At 44.8% G+C, this 20,692-nt stretch overlaps 2 protein-coding genes across 8 annotated transcripts in view; one reads left to right on the plus strand and one right to left on the minus strand.

Moving 5' to 3' along the window:
• Positions 1-17,775, plus strand: part of SYDE2 (synapse defective Rho GTPase homolog 2) — a 52,990-nt gene extending 35,215 nt beyond the window's left edge. For 2 of the 5 annotated variants that reach the window (XM_060276765.1, XM_060276762.1), the window contains exons 7-10: positions 2,988-7,346; positions 11,219-12,135; positions 15,547-15,615; positions 17,075-17,775. In XM_060276765.1, the coding sequence (XP_060132748.1) occupies positions 2,988-3,478 (491 nt within the window). In that variant the 3' untranslated portion in view covers positions 3,479-7,346; positions 11,219-12,135; positions 15,547-15,615; positions 17,075-17,775. Of the gene's footprint in view, positions 1-2,350; positions 2,406-2,987; positions 7,347-11,218; positions 12,136-15,546; positions 15,616-17,074 lie in introns of those variants that run through there. The other 3 variants (XM_060276763.1, XM_060276764.1, XM_060276766.1) reach the window with 3 other exon arrangements.
• Positions 12,749-20,692, minus strand: part of DNAI3 (dynein axonemal intermediate chain 3) — a 37,943-nt gene continuing 29,999 nt past the window's right edge. For 2 of the 3 annotated variants that reach the window (XM_060276767.1, XM_035121728.2), the window contains exons 19-23: positions 19,798-19,928; positions 18,710-18,914; positions 17,769-17,860; positions 17,004-17,126; positions 12,749-13,041 (exon numbers count right to left, since the gene is read on the minus strand). In XM_060276767.1, the coding sequence (XP_060132750.1) occupies positions 12,895-13,041; positions 17,004-17,126; positions 17,769-17,860; positions 18,710-18,914; positions 19,798-19,928 (698 nt within the window). In that variant the 3' untranslated portion in view covers positions 12,749-12,894. Of the gene's footprint in view, positions 13,042-17,003; positions 17,127-17,768; positions 17,861-18,709; positions 18,915-19,724; positions 19,929-20,692 lie in introns of those variants that run through there. The other variant, XM_035121732.2, reaches the window with a different exon arrangement.

A 20,692-nucleotide genomic window follows, 5' to 3' on the forward strand; every position in this document is an offset into this window, starting at 1 on the left:
AGAGAGCAAAGCCTAAACAGAAGAGCTTTTGTTGCTGCGGAGGGTTTTCCCCACTCCCGGTTTCTTAAAGAAAAAAAGCCGAATTGTTAAAGACGAATAACAAGACATATCCCCACCAATAAGGCTTGCTTTTGCAGGGGGCTCCCAGCTTGTAGTGTGCTGTTTATGGGCAGGATGTCTTTACATACTACTGCAAATGCTGTGTCTGCAATTTTTACTTTTTTAAAAAAGAGAGCCTCCTATTCCCCATTTTCGTGCTGCTAACATGTCCTGCTTTTTTTTATTTTTGACCTCTACGGTTGTACTTTTGAGCCCCTTGATGGTGACTTCTGTGGTGGTTTCCAGTGACTTGCGTGGCTGAGAATCACAGCAGTGTGCTCTTGTAATCTGGCGACCCTGCAAAGAATCTGACCTTGTCTTTCAAAGCCAAGGAGCTTGTACTTTCAGCACAAGTCAACACCAATATTTCATCGGTGGAAACACCCCCCCTTTTTTTCTTGGAAGTCCCTTGTTGCTTTCGTCACTAAACTCCTCCATCTCCTAGTCAAGCCCTTCAGATTGACCAACTATAGGCCTGAACTGTGTCTGAATTAGACCATCTGGAAATCGTCTGGAAAGGCTCCTTGGTTGGCAACTTGTTTCTGCAGACAATACAGAATGCTCTGGCAGAGACAATTCTGCTGTTTGCAGAGCGCAATGAACACAACTGCCAACATCACTCTGCTTTGACTCCACTAAGTCATCTGGCTGAAGGAGCAGCTTTTGCAGAATTGCCTCTTTGTTGTGGGGTTTTTTTTTAATTCCCAGCTTTAGGAAACAGGCAGGAGGGCTCCAGCATCCTGTCAGAGCCCTGGCACCTCCTCCCCAAAGCCCAGGAAGCTTCTGTCCAGCTTAGGGAGGGAGACACGACATCAGGACATCAAGACATCATGTGTGCAACGTCACCCCATCACCCTGGCAAGCCTCTGGCCCTAACTGTTCCTGCACAAAAAATTTCATGGCACACCACTGATGGGGAGATGGCCCCTGTGTGTTCATTTGTCTTCTCTTTTCATTGTGGGGTGTCGGATGGGGAGTTTGTGCGGTTGGAAAAACTAGTTTAAAAAACACTGGCTTTCTGTAATACAGCTGCCAAACCTACACTTGCTAGAATGCTCTGTTATGTTAACGTCTGCATCCTTTCCCATATTAGTAAGAATCATACCTGACACACATGCCATGTGAGAGGCTCAAACTGTAGTTTTTAAGTATGAAATGCAAGAAAACCCCTTCTGTCTATCAAACTGTCAAAGCATAACAAGGTCTAACTCTCTCCCGTTCCCCTTTCATATGTCTGCCATGCCATGCATGATCCTGCCCTCCCCTCTTTTTTAGCCCAGTTATCTTCCATCTTCATGCCTAAATAAGATGTTTCCCCAGACTTGGATTAGCCTACCCCAGGCATCCTCAAACTTCGGCCCTCCAAATGCTTTGGACTACAATTCCCATCTTTCCCAACCACTGGTCCTGTTGGCTAGGGATCATGGGAGTTGTAGGCCAAAACATCTGGAGGGCTGCAGTTTGGGGATGCCTGGTCTACCCTACTCAGCGCTTGAATTGTGAGGGGAAAGGTAGCGGAGGCCTCTCATGAAATCCAAAAGGCCCACCCCAGACTTTCATCAGTTTTCTCCAAATCACGGTGCCCCACTCCTGTAGAAGATGGGAAGTCGGCCCCTGTTACAAAATGTGATGGCGACAGGCCCCTTCCCCACCCCTCACCCCACTCACAAATTCAAGCACTGCTTCCAGGTCCCCTCAATTTCTTCTGCATCATGACAACCTTCCTACTTTCCACAGTTCTCTGTTGATAGCCTTTCCTTCTCCCTCATCCTTTAGCCAGGCCAGGGCGATACCTGGTTTTCAACATTGCATTATTTATCGCCACCTAAACCCCGCAATATACCGACATATCACGATGTGTGAAATAAGGATGGAGCTATGTAGAGACATTGGCTGGCTTCACAGTTTCCCCCGCATCGTGATTTTTGCATAGCAGACGCACGCACTTGTGTGCACACGCAGGCACACGCACTGTAATTCCCAATTGTATTTCCAGGTCAAAAATTATGAAACCCATATCACGATATGGACTTAGGTTTTGGACGATATATCACTGAGCCCTACCCTTAGCAAGTATTCAAGCATTTGGGGGAGGAATTATGCCCCTTTCATGTTCTGTATTGCAGCCAGCAAACTGCTAAAATCGAACAAAAATGGCATGATCGTAGAAGCACCATGGGATAAAGATAATTTACAGTTGAAATATTCAGCTGTCAGCTGTCAATAAAACATCTGTACTATTTAACCATAGGGAGCCGATAACCAGAGGAGACTTAGTTTCTTGGAGTGTAGATCCATGAGTTCAGGTAACAAAAATTGCCAGACGTGTGTTGCATGTATCCCCCACCACTGTCTCTGAGCTGGAGTATATGGCTGCTTAGAGGTGTGGGGGGAAAGAAACCTTTGAAAAGCTTCAGCTGCCTTTGCACACACTTGGATCCAAAATTGTCAGCTTTCTGGAGTGGTGGCTATGTTTGCAAGCTGTTTTAACACTTGCCGGGCCTTGCTTTTGTCTTACACAGCTGAATGTGGATGGCAGATGAAAGCCCAGCCCTCACTTGAACTGCGTTGTGTTTGCGGGTTTGTGATTAACTTGCAGAGTTCATTGAGGCGCTTAGAAAATTTAACAGACTCCTACGGTTGCAGGTGGACTAAGGCATGATAGTTTTGAGACGGAACGTTTTCTCCCAGGCTTTCCCCTCCTAATATAGGAATACTAGCTAGCTCCACTACCCCAGTAGTAGAATGTTTTGGCTGTTAAGTGTGCATGCATACATGCATGTTCCAACTGTAGATAAATAGAGAGAAATAATGCAATGTTAACACTGTTGGTTTCTTGTAATATACGCCATTCAGCTAACATGTCTTAAAACTGCTGTTTGTCTTAGTGCAACATTCAGCCGTCAAAGACTCTGCATTGTCTGAGCAGCAGTCGTCTGTGAATTACTTGAGGCCTAAGAAGCAGCGGCCTCAGATGTTGAACTTGAGCAGTACTGAGATGTCTGGGATCCTCAGGTCCAGGCCAGCCAGACTGGATAGCCCTTCAAGCAACCGCTATGCCGGAGACTGGAGTGGCTGTGGGGAGAGCTACTTCGTCAGCCCCAAGGAGACCCTGAACGAAGCAGACTATGACGATGTTCCTTCGGAAGATGCCGAAAGTGGCGATGACGGTGGTGGAGTGGATGGCTCGGAGAAGCTCGCTGAACGGCCCCATTGCATGTCCAAAGAACACACTTTTCAGGCCTATTTGACGGTGCAAGCCATGGATTCTGCAGGGAACCACAGAGTAAACCTCAAAGATCTTCAGGAAAGCATTGATACTCTGATAGGAAACCTGGAACGGGAACTCAATAAAAACAAGCTCAACATCAGTTACTGATAAGTAATGTCCCTCTGCAATACCTTTTTCTCTCTTTTTTTTGATGTCTCCCTACCCCCCCCCCCCGTTTCTTCCCCAAAAGAGAGACGGGTGGAGTGCTGTTATTTCCATTGCATCGCGCAGTGATTTTGATCCACTGTGGGCTTAGTACATTGGTATTAACACAATCTGTTATTGTTTTGTTGTAATTTTACTCCCCCTTCCTTCTTCTCTGTTGACCCTCCTGGGTTTAAAATGGTACGTTACTTTTCATGAGATGATTGCAGAATTTCCGTTTCCCTTTCAAGGTACTATGCACTTAGGAAGTTTGGACAATTTATGCAAGGTACACAAGGCACCATCTCTGTCTATTACAACAGGAACAGCACTCATTTGTTCCTGAAACTTTAGCCCTGGTACAGATGTTTTCCCAGAAAGGGAGGATTAACATTGCTGCTTACCTGATAATTTGCAGCGCAAACTGTAGGTAGATCATTTTTTTTCTACCATATTTTGACACCTTATTCACTTGCAATGCAAAGGCTGCTATAAAAAAAAAAGCTTTTTATATATACCTATATAGCTATATATGAAAACGTTTAAATGTACAAATATTAATGTATTCCTGCATTAACACTTTCCTGCAATTATTTAAAAGTGAAAAAAATATTTTTCTAACTTTTTTTTGTCTTTTTTGTACATATTTATACACATATATTAAAAAGCATTGGCTTGATCTACTCCATTTGGAGTACAGTGCTTGTTCACCATATCCCTCCTTGTCCTTCCTCTCCCCCCCTGCTAAGTTGTTCCAGTTGACAAGCAGGAAGGAGCCAGATTAAATTCAGCTGCAGGCGGAAGGTTCCCCTCCCCTGCTATAGAACATAGCATAGGAGATAATGCCGCCTCCTGCAAGACGCATCTACAGGCGGCATACTTGGCTGTTGTCGGAAATAGGAGGACACTGCATTCGTTCCCCCTTCCCTGTCCAGCCTTCCCTTTCCCTCACCCCAAGTCAAGAAACGAGAGCCTTGCAGGGCAAGTTCTATGAGACATTATGAAGAGCATTTGCTGTGGCTGCCTGTTTCAAACCCTTTGTATCATCGGTACTTCAGGAAAGGGACGCTTTATATTTGAATATGAATACAACTTCTAAAAGGAATGTGTGTCGCAAGATGCCAAAATAAATGGCCAGCTAAGCAGCAGTGGATATGGGTTGGACCAGAAGGGACTTGCTGAATACCTGCGAGGAGTTTGAAGGCCACAGGTGACATTTATATCTCTCAGCCGTACATGTGCATAACTTTCCCAGATAATGTGTGCTTCTTGCATCGCGCAATTTCCACGTTTTTAAGAGTTTCTAGAGAGGCTTTGGCAATGGGAACAATTGTTTCCCAGAGTCCAAATTTCACACTGTGGTGGCTCACAAATATGCATATTATTTAAAATGCACATTGCCCCCCCCAATACACATCCCTGTAACCCTTTCCAAAGTTCAGCCAGATGCAAACATGGACAGAGCAGTATTTCATGCATGATCAAAGGCTCTGTTAATGCCAAATTTTCGGAATAAGTTAGATGTGTGTGTGTGCGCACGCGCACACACAAACTCAAACTCCATGAGACTTAAATCGGGATGGATTTAAAGACTGAACGTGTTTCCTGGTTCAGCCTCAAGTAGCAAGCGTAATTCAAGAGTGCAGATCCCCATGCTGAACCATGTTTATGAAGCTGTAGTCCTTGTGAATACAAATGCAGTGATCGGGGGATTATGGGAACTCTAGTCCAGGACAAACCAGAGGACTGCAGGCTCCCCAAGCCCTGCTCTAAATCAACCGTCCTCAGCATCTGTAGTCCAGATGTTTTGGTCTATAACTTGTATCATGCCCAACCATTGGCCATGCTACTTACATCTGTTGGGAGTCAAACTCCAACAACATTGGATGGGCATCAAGTTGAGGAAGGTACTCTAAATGTTTTGGGGTTTTTTCTCCCCTGTTCAGAGTTTTGCCAGTGTCTCATGCTAACCAGACTGGCTGCTAGAACACAGAAGTACAGGATGTGGCCACCGCTCCCCACATAGTGGTGAAAACCATCCACTGTATCTAGAGCTTTCATAGGATTTTATTTTTATTTATTTTTATTTTATTTTTTAAATGTAGAATGGGCCTTAGGACAATATATCTAGCTCCCAAGTAGTCCATATGCCTTGAAAATCGGGGCACAGGTTGTAAGGTAGGAGATATGTTTATAAAGGGGTACGGCATGTATGAATCCAATTGCAACACATGTTTTACGTGTCTGCATAATTAGCATACACAATCCTAAGGCTCCCACACCAAGCTGCATATTGTGTGTGCCAGTCTGGTGTCAACGGGCTCCTGGGTCAATACAGCCTCCTGGGTCTACTCGTGTAGTAAACACTATAGGTTTTGGGTATCTGATGCAAAGGTATATGAACAGAGAGATCCTGGTTTTTTATTTTAAAATTTTTTTAAAAGGAGGAGAGTAGTCCTATTGGTCCGAGTGGAATATTTTAGATGTTCTGAAAGCTTAGTAGATGCTAAAATGACTGTAGCCCCCTCCCCCCAAAAAATCCATCCTATTTTTAAAGGTTGACACGTGAATTGAGAAAGTGCCTTTTAAAAATAATATATCTAGGTCCTGAATGCATTTTGAAGTTCTTAGTATTTGCTCTCATACCAGAAATATTAAACAAGTATTAAATGAGACTATCAATTTACTGTTTATCTTGCCAGTTGTCTTAAATGAGTATTATTGACAGCTCCTCAGCCCTTCCCTTAGAAGGATAAATGTGACAAAACGTTTACGAAACTTGTCCTCGGATGTTGGCTATCTTAGTAGTTGACCAAAGCAAATGCAAGTCTTATGCAAATATATAACTGAAAACTCAACTTCTGTCCACTGTCTAGCAATAAGACCCAAGCAATAAAAATTATACAACCAATTGCCTCATTTTAAAAAAGGCTGCATTATTAATAATGCAGAGGAGTAAGTTTTTAAATGGAAATGCTTTTTAAAATATAGGTCAGCAAAGGTTTATGAAATAGTGCTTTGGGTCTTGCAAACTCATGACACACTGTAAGATTTAATTTTCTCCTGTATTATGTTAGCGGCCGCTCTCTTGGCCTATGGACCTTGTGTAAATGCTATTTTAACTTGTTTGTTTCCCTCCTATATATTGTCTGGCTACTGTTGTTGTTGTTGTTGTTGTTGTTGTTGTTGTTGTTGTTATTATTTATTTTGCCATGTTTTTTCCTAAATATCTCCACTTTTTATCCAGTGTCCTTTTTATTAATTTATTATCGTTAGCGTCTCAGTACACAATACAGTCATTGCAATTAAATAACAACGATACTGTTTGGAAATTTTAACCTGAAGCATTTATTGATAAGCTGGTGTATTTTTTTAAAAGTATATATGTACAGGAAGTGGATTATTTTTAAAAATATAAATGTTAATTCTGAATAAAATCTGGATTAAGAATAAAAATGGGTTGCATTTTGTAAAAGGTTGCCATCAGTGCTATTTTTCTAGGAAAAGAGGTGCTGGAGCTCACCATGAACAACTCCCTCGTTCTCTTAGAATGACAATGGCGCCCACCTGAGAGGTGCCGCAACAGCGAGTTCAGGCTGGAAAAAGCCCTGGTTGCCATTATTCGAAGATAAGTTGGATGTATTTCTGATTCTACATAATACCTTGAAAATGTATTTGCCCACACAGAATCTACTGTGGTTGTGAATGTAAGTTTTCCTTCATATTTTTCAGGGCTAGTCGTTCAATGCCAGCGACTGAGAGGGAGGACGAAGACCTAATCTCATGCAGGAATTTGAGTGGCGACTTCAGTGCTATTTCTTCCCAGCCAGAGGTAGTTTATCAGAAAACAGATTTGTTTCCAGCTCACTGGGTGAATTGTTGCATTGTTACAGCACGTGTTTTGCCATTTGCTACCAAGCCAGGTTTAATGTTTTGCTGTTATGGAATGAGTTCAGCTGAAGATGCGTCTCCTAAAATAGACCTGCCTGGTCACTGAAGTTTATGGTGTGAAAGTGCTCCCAATGTTTATGGCCTTCTTCTCTGTTGCCATCTTGATATTCTAGGATACCTTCCTAAGAGATGGAGTACAGTATTGTCTCCTCCCAAACATCCATTTCTACCTTTGAAAACTCATTGCCTATCTGATCTGCTTGCTTCTGATCTTCTGCATTCGTGTTGTTCCGCTGACTATAGTTTTAGATAAATGAGAACTTCAACATTGGGAAACTCTTTAGTTTTTGTATATCAGAATAAGTAGCAAAACCTTGTTTTGTAGTTTTGGGTCTGTGGTGTCTCATTCACGCAGGAAAGCCACTGATGTTGCAGTTGTCTAGCAATGGACATGGATGTACAAACGAAGCCTTCATGTCTCAGTGGATGGATGATTGGAATTGGGCCAGAGAGAGAGCCTAGCTTTGCGTTTTTCATATTTGCCCTTTGCATAATGAGAATGGAAGTAGCCTACTTTGTCGCGTTGTGAAAATCACAATGCCCTTTTAGCACACACACAGACATGCTATCAGAATGTTTAGCTTTCCAACAGCTTTTGAACATACAAATTCCCAACAGAAAATGAGTAAAATTCTAGTCTATACACATTGTATCTCGAGCCAGAACAGCATGTTGTTGAGTAATTTGATCAATTTCCCAGAGGCCTAATGAGCTACAAGCACACAAGGACTCTATTGTCATCGTCATCGTCCCCACCTCCCTGCTGCAACATATGTTAGAGGGGGAATAATCACACAAATTAGGCCATTGTGCATATGACTGTACATGCAAGTGCTTCTCATCTAGACCATTTCCAAGGGCGGTGGGGGGGGGATGCACTCACTGCCCCCCCCCCTGAACTTCTGCGCCCACCTCCCATTCACGTTCACTTTCCCACTGGACTAACCTGTACAACTGCCTATAAGCAGGGGTGCAGAACCTGTGGTCTTCCAGATGTTGCTGGACTCCAGCTCCCACCATCCCTGCTGATGAAGCTGGCTGTGGGTGATGGGAATTGTAGTCTTAACAACATCTAGAGGGTCACAGGTTCCTCACCACTGGCCTACAGGGAGAGTTCAAAGCAACTCACCTTTGTTGTTGCTACTGGTAGTAAGCTCAGGGCAAGCATGGAAAGAGGATAGCTCTAGAGGTTGGAAACGGGGCCCCAGATGGCTGCTCTGCCACTACCCCGGCCTTGCCTTGCATGACAGGAAGTTCATGGTTGTTCTCCGATCCATAGAACAGGCTGTGGAACTCAGTAATGTATGAGCAGTGACTGAATTTAATTCTCTTAGCAAATTTCAAGATTTCAAGTTGTCTTGGCATTTTGGCCAGTAGTTTTTGTTATATTTTTGTTACATTGCAAGTAAACAAAAAAACTTTAGTTTTAAGAAAGCCTAATACTAAGTCCACCACGTTAGAGGTATTTATATCCGTTTTCTTTGTAGCAGTTGTTTGTGGCTATTTGAGAGAGATGCACGTTTTCCATACACACTATTTTAGAACTGAATGAAAGCTGCGCTTGTTTCAACAAGCACAGATGATAAAAAAAAATTATGTGAAAACTTGTGTCTCCCAAATAGGAATTCATCATCTGTCAGGAAACAATTTAATGATGCATTTGTTAAATTGAAATGCAATCTGAGAGCCTGTATTAAATGGCTTCAAATCTGTTTTAAATTAATGGCTTCAGCACATCCCTGCTTAGAGATAGATTGTGTGCCTGCATGATTTACAAATTAGATGTGTGGAAATTAAGAACTGTGATGGTGACCCACTTGGTGGTTTTTGCTCATTTTATTAGAACCTTCTGTGCCATGCATGTAAATGTTTCCTGCTCTTATTAAGAACAGAGGAATGCCAGGATTCTACCCTGGTTAATACAGTTTACATTTTACCAGCATAAATACATTGCTGACTGGTAGTGCAATCCCCCACCCCAGCCTCAATCCGTAGCTGGTTAAGTGTATGAATGCAAAAGAGCCCCAAACCTGTACTGAATTTCAGCTTTCTGTCCGTTGTTCAAGCCACCTAAACTGGTGGTATATGTTTGTGTAAGCTGTTCCTTGTTATATTATGTAACAGTTTATATAATAGGGTCCACTCTATGTACATATTGCCATCAGGCATAGTCCCCCCCCCCAATAAAGAATAGGATTAGGATTCAAATTGCAGACAAACAATAATAAATGCAAGGATTACAGCTTGCTTGCTTTAGGAAAGATGAACATCTTCTAACACACGAGTCTAGGATTTCCAGTTTCTCAAGAGAAGATTGTAGGTCAGCCTGCAGTGGATAGCTTGGCGAACCCATATAGTTTACCTGCCTTCCATCTGGCTGATTTACTACTGCAGCAGGCAGGCATGGAGTGTGGGACGTGATGGGGGTGGGGGGTTGAGGTCAGCATGGTGCAAACAGGCCAGCAGAGCTAACCTGTGTTTGGCATCTTCAGCAGGTTTGTCTGGGTTTATGCAACAGTGCAAATGAATGGTTCATGTGATTCATTCTTAACGTTGCAGTTTAAGCAGTGCATGTGCTTTTTATTAACTTTTTAAAAATGCTATTTTTTTTGGTGTGGAAGCCTTTTGCAATGCGATTATTTCAACAATAGTGAAGTTCTTGTTTGCAGGCATTTTTGTTCTTCAGTTCTTAAGTGCAGCCACCCCATGTTCCTTACTCGTGAATAGAGAGAGAAGCATTTGACAGCAGACTACTGAATTGTGGCCTCTTGTTATCTGCCTCCATCTGTCTCTGTCCACCTTTCATATTTGAATGCTGACGGGTGGAACATTGTCAAGTACAAGTTTATTGATCTAACCCTGCCTCCACCATATGGTTCAGATGGAGGCCCCATGTCTGTTCACCTAGGCTGAACCTTCCAGCTCATTCTTTTGGGGCCCTTGGTAGCTTATTTTGCAAAATACACTAAGGAAACTAGTGTTTGGTGAGCCAGCCAGTCCCCTCCTCCCTGCCCCGGTGGGTGGGAGATAGCTACAGTGGTATGCTAAAAATAGCTGGTAACTTCTCTTATAAAAATAGATCCTCGGGATTTTTGCAGCACAAATCTCTAAATCTGATAAGCTTGGGACGCATCTGGTTGTTCAAGGCCACTAATGTTTTAGGGGGGCTAGTCTAGTACACAAAATGCATGTGTGGGTATTTGAAGCACATTTATCACTCCCTCTCTCTCTCTCTATATATATATATAATTGTGGCTGTACTCAAATACTTGAGGGTTTATTGAAAAGGTAGTGGCAGGGATCCACCTTAGCTGTTCTTTAGCCTGTCTGTGTATGTAAGAGAAAGGTGGGTAAACATATTTTAAGGGGTCACTTGTTCATCACCTCGTGATATTTGAATGTGCTGTCTTGGGCATACAGTCTGGGTCATGTGTATGTGTAAGAACATAAAGGAAGCCCTGGTAAATCAGACCAACAGGCCACCTCGTCTTGCTCTTACGGTGGCCAACCCAGATGCCTCTCCCGACTTCTGAATCCCAGCAACTGGCATTCAGAGGCATGCTGCTACCAGGTGTGAGAGAGAGGATCTAAGAGATGGTGACTGAAAGATCATTTGGACTGGGGAGAAAAGGAGGACAGAGACCTAAAATGGTCTTTGGCCACTGTGTATTCTGTTAGACCTTCTGCTATTCTATTTTTTTTAATGTTTTCTTCCCAGCTTTTCTTCTAATTACCACTTTCCTGTGCCCCAAGGTGGTTAGCATCTACTACGGGTTGTTGAATTAGAGGCGGTACGATGGCCATCTTCAAATATCTAAAGGGCTGTCACATGGAAGGTGGATCAAGCTGGTCTTCTCCTGCTCCAGAAGGTAGGACTCGAACCAGTGGCTTCAAGTTACAAGGAAGGAGATTCCGGCTAAACATCAGGAAGAACTTTCTGAGGGTAAGAGCTGTTTGGCAGTGGAATGGTCTCCCTCTGGAGGTTGGGGACCCCCTTTCATTGGTGGCTTTTAAGCAGGTTGGATGGCCGTCTGTCATGGATGCTTTAGCGGAGATTCCTGCACTGCAGGGGGTTGGACTAGATGACCCTTGATGTCTCTTCCAACTGTATGATTCCCAACAGTAATTGTTACTTTCACTGATGAAAGCTAGACAGGAGCAGTGGATATTGCAGACTGGTAAGAGTCGCTTTGCAAACTGTCTCCATGTGTCTTTCCGCTTTCTGCCCTGGCCGTATGGACACTTGTTTGACAGAAGCCTCCGCTACCACAGCAGGCTGTGGAAAGTGTGGATTCACCCTCTTAAGAGTCTAACCTGCCCTTCTCTGAAGCCTTTAATTTCTGCTTAATGGTCTCTGATTGTTTACATAGTACCTGACCTGGTAACATAGCAATAGGCAGTACTGCATGATGAAAAAATGTCACCCCAACCAATAAGAGAGTGACATTAATATTAATCAGGTGCTGTTCATTAGCACAGGTAAATAGTCAAGCTGTTGTTTAACTTCTCCAGGGGGAAAGCTGCTCTCCTGCTGCAATACAGCTTTTGTGTGTCAAGGGAAAGGTGCTCCCTTCAACACAAATCTTTTTACTATTTCAGTTTGTGCATCCTGACGTTTATATGTTGAGAATGTGTACTGGGCAGAAGAACTATGTAAACAATGACTGCAGGTGAGTTTGAATGGTGATTATGCCTCTTGCTTGGCTACATGGGGAGAAGATGTGTTTGTGGAGAGGTTGTAGCAACCGCTGACTTTTGTGTGGCTGGTTGCTTACTGTTAATAGTTAAGTCATGTCTGTTGCGACGCCCATTTTTTCATTCAGCAGCCTCAGAAAGGGGTTCGTTTAACCTCCGGTATGCTAGTAAAATTGAATTACTGTGTCGCGAAATGATGCAGGTCTAAAAAGCGTGTTACCAACGTGAAAAGTTTGGAAAAGCTCTGGCCTAAATCAACCTTAGCCACTTTGAAAGCTGAAGTATTGCTGAGGCCAGCTGTTAACATCATCTTGGAATCTCTGTGTACGTTATGTGATAACGACTGAATATGCAGTAGATTATTGCATTAAGGCGCTACAGGTTCTAATTAATCTCAAATGCAAAACCAATTATTATATTGTCAATACACACCTTTAGCCATGTGTGAAAATGTTGCTTACCTGTATATTTATTATGATACTGTACCTACAGCCATATTGGGGAGGGGGGCATTTTCCTACACTGGACAGTCCAACCCTGTACTGTTCAATTTGCAGCCTGTCTTTTTTTTTTTACTGTAATAAAAAAAAAGACAGGCTGCAAATTGAACAGTACAGCAGCAGGTCCTTTTGGCTTGTGGGAGCTCTCCTGAATTGCAAATTTTCAAAACCACACAAGGGTCTTCTCAGGTCTTTGGATCAGTGTCATTCTAAATATGTTGCTGTCTTATGCAGCTAGTTGGTCCTGGAGGTGTATTTATCTGGTCCCTTCAGTATCCCAAGACGAGTCAGAATGGTCTTCTCTAGATCCAAATAGTCTATATATTCTTGATTTGTCTGTTCTTCCATTAATTCTCTTGACCGCTGGCCACCTGGCGGTCTCTGCAAGGAAGGAGGGGGAAAGTTGTAAATACATTTTTGAGTTGGAGGGGGGAAAGTTAATTCTCAAAGCCTTAAAATATAGCCTCTTAGGTAGATGATGATATGATTATTATTATTAAGGACCACTGGATGGTTAAATCCATTCAAAGGCGACTACAGTGGTACCTCGCAAGACAAATGCCTCGCACAACGAAAAACTCGCAAGACGACGAGGTTTTCTATGGCCGCCCCTTCATCTTGCGAAGCGCGGCCATAGAATGTAGCAAAGGAAGCTGACAGCTGATCTTCCTTTGCCGCCTTCCCGCGCTACAGCTGGTTTCCCGGGGCTTGCCAAGCAGGCAGCGACAAGCCCTGGCAAGCAGCGCGCAGAGCCGAAGCGCAGTGGGCACTGCTTTCCGGGGCTTGTCACCGCCTGCCTTGGCAAGCCCCGGCCGCGCTTCGGCATCGGGGTACGGAGCTACCGCCTGTCTTCCCCGAGGGGAACACAGCCGACATCGGACTGTATGCGAGGCGGCAGGGGAGAGAAGTGGAGAATAAGGATCCTTATTCTCCACTTCTCTCCCCCACCGCCTCACACACAGCCGGCATTGGACGGGGCTTCGGAGAAGGCACAGCGCTTCTCCAAAGCCCTGTCCAATGCTCCCGGGTGTCCATGGCATTGGGGGGGGGGGGTTGAGAAGCACAGAATAAGGATCCTTATTCTCCACTAATCCCCCCCGCCGCCTCGCACACAGCCGACATCGGCTCGCAGTTTCCCATAGGAATGCATTGAAACTTAATCAATGTGTTCCTATGGGTTCCGGGGGACTGGCAGCGGCGCTTGCTCTCTTGGCTTGGGGAAGGCAGGCAGGCGCCAATAGGAACTGCCTGCCTGCCTGCCTGCGCCGCTGCCAGTCCCCCGGAGCCCATAGGAACACATTGATTAATTTTTTGTAGGATAAATTGAGTCCTGGAACGAATTAAATTCGTCTTGCGAGGCACCACTGTTTGGGGTTGTGGTGCTAATCTCTCTCAGGCCGAGGGAGCCGGCATTTGTCCACAGCCAGCTATCTGGGTCATGTGGCCCAACGGAACAAGTGCAGGGGCGTCACAATAGGGGGTGGGGCGCCGCGGGGGCAGCACGGCGCCCCCTCGCTACTGTGGCAGCGGCACGACCGCCATCGCGGAGGCCCCAATGTTTCTGGCCTCACTTCTTCCTGGTGGTGCGGAGGCAAGCGGCGGCTGCTGGCACCCCTTGCCGCTCTGCCTCCACCTGAGTAGGAAGAAGACAAAGCGTGCGGCAAGCCGATCCATAGCGCGCTTTGTCTTCTTCCTACTCAGGCGGAGGGGCGAGGGGCACCAGCGGAGACGCCCCTCGCCGCTCCGCCTGCGTAGGAAGAAGCACACTATGGAGCGGGTTGCCGGCGGCGTGCCTTCTGGTTTGCCACCCCTGAACAAGTGCCAGAGTGCACAGAAGCACTGTCTACCTTCCCACCACAGCAGTATCTATTTATCTACTTGCACTGGCGTGCTTTCGAACTGCTTGGTTGGCAGGATCTGGGACAAAGCAAAGGGAGTTCATCCCGTCGCAGGGATTCAAACTGCCGATCTTCCAATCGGCAAGCCCAAGAGGCTCAGTGGTTTAGACCACAATGCCACCCTTTATCAGAATATCCCAGGACAGTGAACAACATTAAGAATATCATTACAGAACTTCAATGATAAAAACATAATGAAAAGCATGCGGAGACAGCCTGTTTTCTCTTGTCCATCCTCCAGGCCTCTCTGTAATGGGGGGGGGGGCATAGAGGAGGGCATCAGATAAGGGCAGGGTCCAGGTTGGTTCATACAGGGAAATGCCTTCCCCTCAATACCCCTTGAGGTCCTGAGCCTGGTGGCTTTAGCAAGCAACACCACCAAGTGTTCATATTCAGGGTACAAACCCTGCTTCTAAAACAAGAACACTTTACCAGTACAGCAGCTCAAACATGTTGTATACTACAAGGTATCCTTCACTGAATTTGCTACCTCAGACATGGAATCAGTAGGGGCTGGCCCATATTGGGACAATGCCCCATGAACGCTCCACTTGCCTGCCTCACAAGTGGTCCAGGGGGTTGCACTCCCTATGATTCCTCCTCAATCCCAATGATACCTTTTTTGAGAGGGTGGAGCAAAACTAGTATTCGTTGGCGCTGCCTGTCATTGATTCTAGCTCCGCCTACTGGGCTTCTGCCCTACCAGTTCCAGTGAGCAGCAGCCGCTACCGCGTGTCACATGACCTTGTACGGATGCCAAGAGCTACTATCGTTTGTAACTCACAGCCCCAAAAGGCACAAATTCAAACTCTACATAACAGTAAATCCCCACCACTATGTTTTATATTATAGTTATCATGTTTTGGCAAAGGCATTCAGTACATGCCCTTCCAAAAGCATTTCCCAAAGAGGCTGGGTTCAGACAAGATGCAAAACCATTGCTTATTTTAATGCTGAAACCATGTTTTATGTAGTTTTTTCCCCCCAGCCAGAACTCAGTTCCAGCACCTCAAGTGAGCACCGTCGCCATTGTAAGAGAACAAGGGAGGTATTCATGGTGAGTTCTAGCACCTCTCTTTCTACAAAATACCGTAGCCCTGGAGCCAATCATTAACTGAAACCAGTTTACAAAGCACTGTTAGCCACAGTTAAGAGCACTATCACAAACCATGGTTTTGTGTAACGTCCGAATGAAGGGAGAGAGGAAAAAGCATAGGGGAAAATGAGGAGACCTAACCTTCCTTAAATTATGATTGTGATTAAATTTAGTTTCCCTACACTGCACAGGGTTGGACTGCTTATAAACTAAAGGAATGGAAAATAAATAGAATACAGTGGTGCCTCGCTAGACGAAATTAATTCGTTCCAGGACTCAATTCGTCCTACGAAAATTTCGTCTAGCGAGGCACCGTTTCCCATAGGAATGCATTAAAAGTCAATTAATGCATTCCTATGGGCTCGGGGGGAACTGGTGGCAGCGGCGACGCTTGTTCTCTTGGCTCGGGGAAGGCAGGCAGGCGCTTCCCCGAGCCAAGAGAGCAAGCGCCGCTGCTGCCAACGACAGAGCCGGATTGGAAGCTTCGTCAGATCCGGCTCTGTCGGGCGGGGTGGGGGAAAGGCGAAGGAATGATCCTGCGCCTTTCCCCCACCTCAGCCAAGCCCCATGCCGCCGAGAAGCGGCGGCGGGGGAAGACGTTCCCTCGCTGCCGCGTCTTGCCTGCCTCCCCCGACATGGAGCGCGGCTTCGGACACCTCCGAAACCGCGCTCCATGCCGGCTGTGCGCGGCAAGACGCGGCGGCGGAGGAAGACGTTCCCCCGCCACCGCGTCTTGCTTGCCTCCCCCGACACACAGTGGGGATCGTAGGGCGCTTGAGATGCCCCTACGATCCCCACTGTGTGTCAGACGGGATGCGGGGGGGGGCAGGAGAAATCCTGCGTTTCCCCCGCATCCCGCCTGTTGAGGGGCTAGAGGCGGCGGCGGGAAAAGACCTTCTACCGCTGCTGCCTCCCCCCCCCACTGAGCACAGCTTCGGAGGTCTCCGAAGTTGCGCTCCGTGTGGGGGGAGGCAGGCGGGAGGCGGCGGTAGAAGGTCTCCCCCCCCCGCCACTCAGTGTCCAAGGGGAAGACAGGCAGGGGCAGCCGCTGCAACGCCGCGTTTCGGCTCCATCCCCCCTGGCAAAGGAAGATTAGCTGTCAGCTTCCCGCGCTGACAGCTGATCTTCCTTTGCCGCTTTCTATGGCCGCACTTCGTAAGACGAAGCGACGGTCATAGAAAATTTTGTCGTCTTATGAATGCCTCTCGCAACGCAAAACTCTTTTGTCTAGCGAGTTTTTCATTGTGCGAGGCATTCGTAAAGCGAGGCACCACTGTACATGAAAAACAGGCACATTTTTCAAAACCTTAGCACTCCTAGCTTTTTTTGTCACTTTAAGAGAATCTTACCGTTTTCTTCATCAAGTTCTCACGCTCCATATTCTCTCTTTCTTCATCTCTGAATTCTCGCCGCTTTTCAGAAAACTCCAGATGTTTGACTTCTCGCTCAAAGTAATGAAGGACACTAGAACGCTGATATTCCAAGGCATGTTTAGTTTATGACAGGTATTTTAAATATCCATCAACGAAAACATAGGTGCCTCATTTCCAGCCATGGGAGCCGAACCAGGTTTCCATATTACAGATGTGTGGAAAAATGGGGGGGGGGAGAGAACCATGTACCCCTCCTAGTCTTAGCTGCTCAGAAGAACTGGGATTAAAATTTAATTTTTAAAAAAGAATGAATGAGTCTCTTGATAATGTAGTTTCTCCCCAAATCCAGCCACCAAAAGTTTGTCAATTGTGCCAATTAGAGGCTGCATTTAGGTGGTCTTCACTGACAAAAGCTGGCCAAAGTAACTGCCTGTTTTCCAGTTGAGTTCTGCTCCCATTCCAGCCCCAGTACACAATTGCTTGTGTGCAATTGCCAGCTAACTGATATGACTGTTACACAAATGCAACAACCATCGTGTTTGCATTTTTCTCTGTTAATCAACAGGATGCCACCAGATCATAAAATCATAGAGTTGGAAGGGACCCCAAGAGTCATCCAGTCCAACCCCCTGCAATGCCAAGCCCACTACAGCCTATAACTCTTAGAACACCATGCAAAAAATCTTGTTTGCGGCTCCCCTGCCCCGCTCCCTAGTCAAGTTTCTGGAACAGGTTACATACCTCATTGAGGGAAGGGTGGCTTAATGTCCACGAAATTTCCAAAACATGCAAGGTGCCAAAGTCGTCAGATACTGCTAAGAAGTGTTGCTTCGCTGTAAGAGAAGACAGAGAATGCAGGAGGAGTTGTACACAAAACACAGAAGAATTTTGTGTTCAGTATTTGTGGCAGAGCAAATGAGCTGTAAGGGTTAATTTGGGAACTCAATCTCTTCCTAGCCTTCTTGCTCTTTGCCCCAAACCTTATTAAATTGGAATCCCCACATACAGTTTTTAAGCCTATTTGTTCAAAGTTTGGCACCAGAGAGCTAAAAGCAGGAGCAAATATCTCAGTGTGCCTACATACTGTACAGAAATATCACAATAAAACATTATGACTTCTAACATCCAAAGACAAAAGATTAACTTTCTACGTGTCTGACTGCAGAGCTAACTGCACGTTCTACATTAATCTGTGCAACTGAGTCCCAGTGCTATTTAAAAATAAAGTAAAAGCCCATTTAGGGAGGATGGAAATGGGTGCTGACAAAACAGGGGGGAGAGCAGGAATGTGAAACCACACGGGGTGTCAGGAAATGATTTTTCCCTAGAAAACCACCTGGGAGTGGCTCCTGAAGCAGCTTTTCATGTTTTAAAAAATGGCACCTGGACTCTGTTTCATGCATCTGCTTGTAATGTGTAGTTCACCCAAGGCCTTTTTTCCAGCACTCATTCCACTTTCAGCTGCTGAAGACAGAGGGTAATGCTTAGACCAGCAGACCTAGGCAACATTGCATTGCTGCTTTCCCTATTCTTCCTTTCCCTTGCCACCTTATAGCCAACTGTGCATGTGATACAAGTTTGATATCTCCATTTGAATTGCCTTCCTTTTTTTCTAACCTGGCAGACCCACTGCAAAGTTACATTCAAAGTAAGGAAATAGGAAATACGGTACACTGACATACAAGAGTATATCCAGGGTTTGATGCAAGTAATCAGCGCAATACAGACGTTTTGGGTCTGAGATGCTTCATGAGTCTTCTCCAACAGGTCCCAAATGTCAATATTTCCATCTTCTCTCCCAATGAAGAAAACACCTGGCCTTGATAAGGACCACTGCCCAACAGTGTATCTCTTTGCTGTGCAACTTGACACAAGGAGAGGTCCGCTCTTCATTAAAAACGCAAAGACCAAAAGGAAAATAATAATAATAAATAATAAATAAATAATAAATAAATAAATAATAATGAAACAAATACCAGATTAAAATTGTTCACCTAACACTTCCATCTTCCTGTCTTTTTTTGAGTATTCCTGCCTTTTCCCATCCCATCCCATCCCATCAAAATGGGGGCTGCGGGGAAATCCCCATTAAACTGTTCATCAACTTTCAATCATCATGCTGACAAGTCTTACACATTGTACAACCAGTTACAATTCTACGTGAGAGTGCTTTTTAAAGGATTTTGTTATATTTGGGTAACTTAACTGCAATTGAAGAATACAGGAAAATTAAATATAAATTTATTCGGGATCTGTACCCTCAATTTATGGCAGGTGCATGGGATATAATAAATTCCACTCTACTGGCAGAAGATGCTATGCTTGCATCGTGAATTTATGCATATACGCTGAAATAGTGAAACCTCTACACCTGTGGGGAACTGAAGAATATCCTTCAGTATGTCCTGAATCAGTTGGGCACAGTATTATTCAAACAGGAGCAAGAAATAGGGGTGTTATCATGTTTCTGTTTCTTGCAAAAAAAAAATCCAATATGTTTCGAACTATAACAGCTCTTGATTAGAGAATTATGGCTGGTTTTAAAATATTCTGTTATATTCACTGAGAGGAGTCATATAACATATAAACCATCTGCAGGAAACTTCTATTGAAGAATATCAAAGGAAATAGTTAAACAGGTCAATGTCCCACCCCTAACCCCCAACCCCCAACAAATAGCTGAAAACACATTCCTACCTGTTCCTTGTGCTACATTTGGAACGGACTTGTCACCCCCTTCTTAAGGATTTCCCATTCCAGAGGAACATACCGTGACACCTTCTTTCCATATTGCAAAATTCCAGCCTCCAACAGTGAGAAGTATGTCTTTGAAAAATGGAGACCTCTGTACAGTGTGGACAATTCCATCATGGATGATGTACGTGTTGGATGGCTTTTGACCTTACAAGAAAAAGAGAGAGACTCTGTTTTGTATGTGCATACATTTGTCTCTTTGTCACATTTTATCTGGCTCTTGCAAGGTGTTGAACTAGTTGGTAAGTGCCTATTCCGTGCCCATTAAAGAGGTCAGGATAAAGAAAAGAATTGCTAGGAGACCCGTCACAGAGTTACAATCCCCAGCACCCTTAACAAACTAGAGTTCCTAGGATTCTGGAGGAAGCCATGATTGTTTAAAGTGGCATAAGTGTGCAGATGTGAATAATGCCTCAAAGTACAGGTCCATATGCCACAAATGCATATAGTTCCTCTGTGCAAATTAAAGAAGGTAGATTGGGTCTTACCAGCCCCACACATTGCTTTAAGGGCAGCAGGGCACACAACAAAGTTTTTCAAAAGTTTTTTGTTTGTTTTTTAAAGGAAGGTCAGGCGATCTAGGTCCTCCCTGCACAAAAAATCCCCAGGACTCAGACCCCCCCCCGACAACCCCCTCACATTGCCCCTGAACCTAATCTAACTAGTTCCTTTACCTACATCTAGTTTTTGAAAGATGCTCTGTTCATCTGTTCTCATCTGAACCCCACAGCACAGTAAGAATACATGCATGTATCTCCTTGAGTAATAAACCTTAGCTGCAGTGTGCGAGGGGAATTTAAAGTCCGTATGAAAATTTGTCAGGAGTTTCTGCCAATATACCCATGTGATTTTTCCTGATTTAAATATTTTGGCAAAGCAGTATTTATTACCCTTAAGACGTGCATTTTTAA

The sequence above is a fragment of the Zootoca vivipara genome, chromosome 7, assembly GCF_963506605.1.
Source record: "Zootoca vivipara chromosome 7, rZooViv1.1, whole genome shotgun sequence".
NCBI lineage: Eukaryota > Metazoa > Chordata > Lepidosauria > Squamata > Lacertidae > Zootoca > Zootoca vivipara.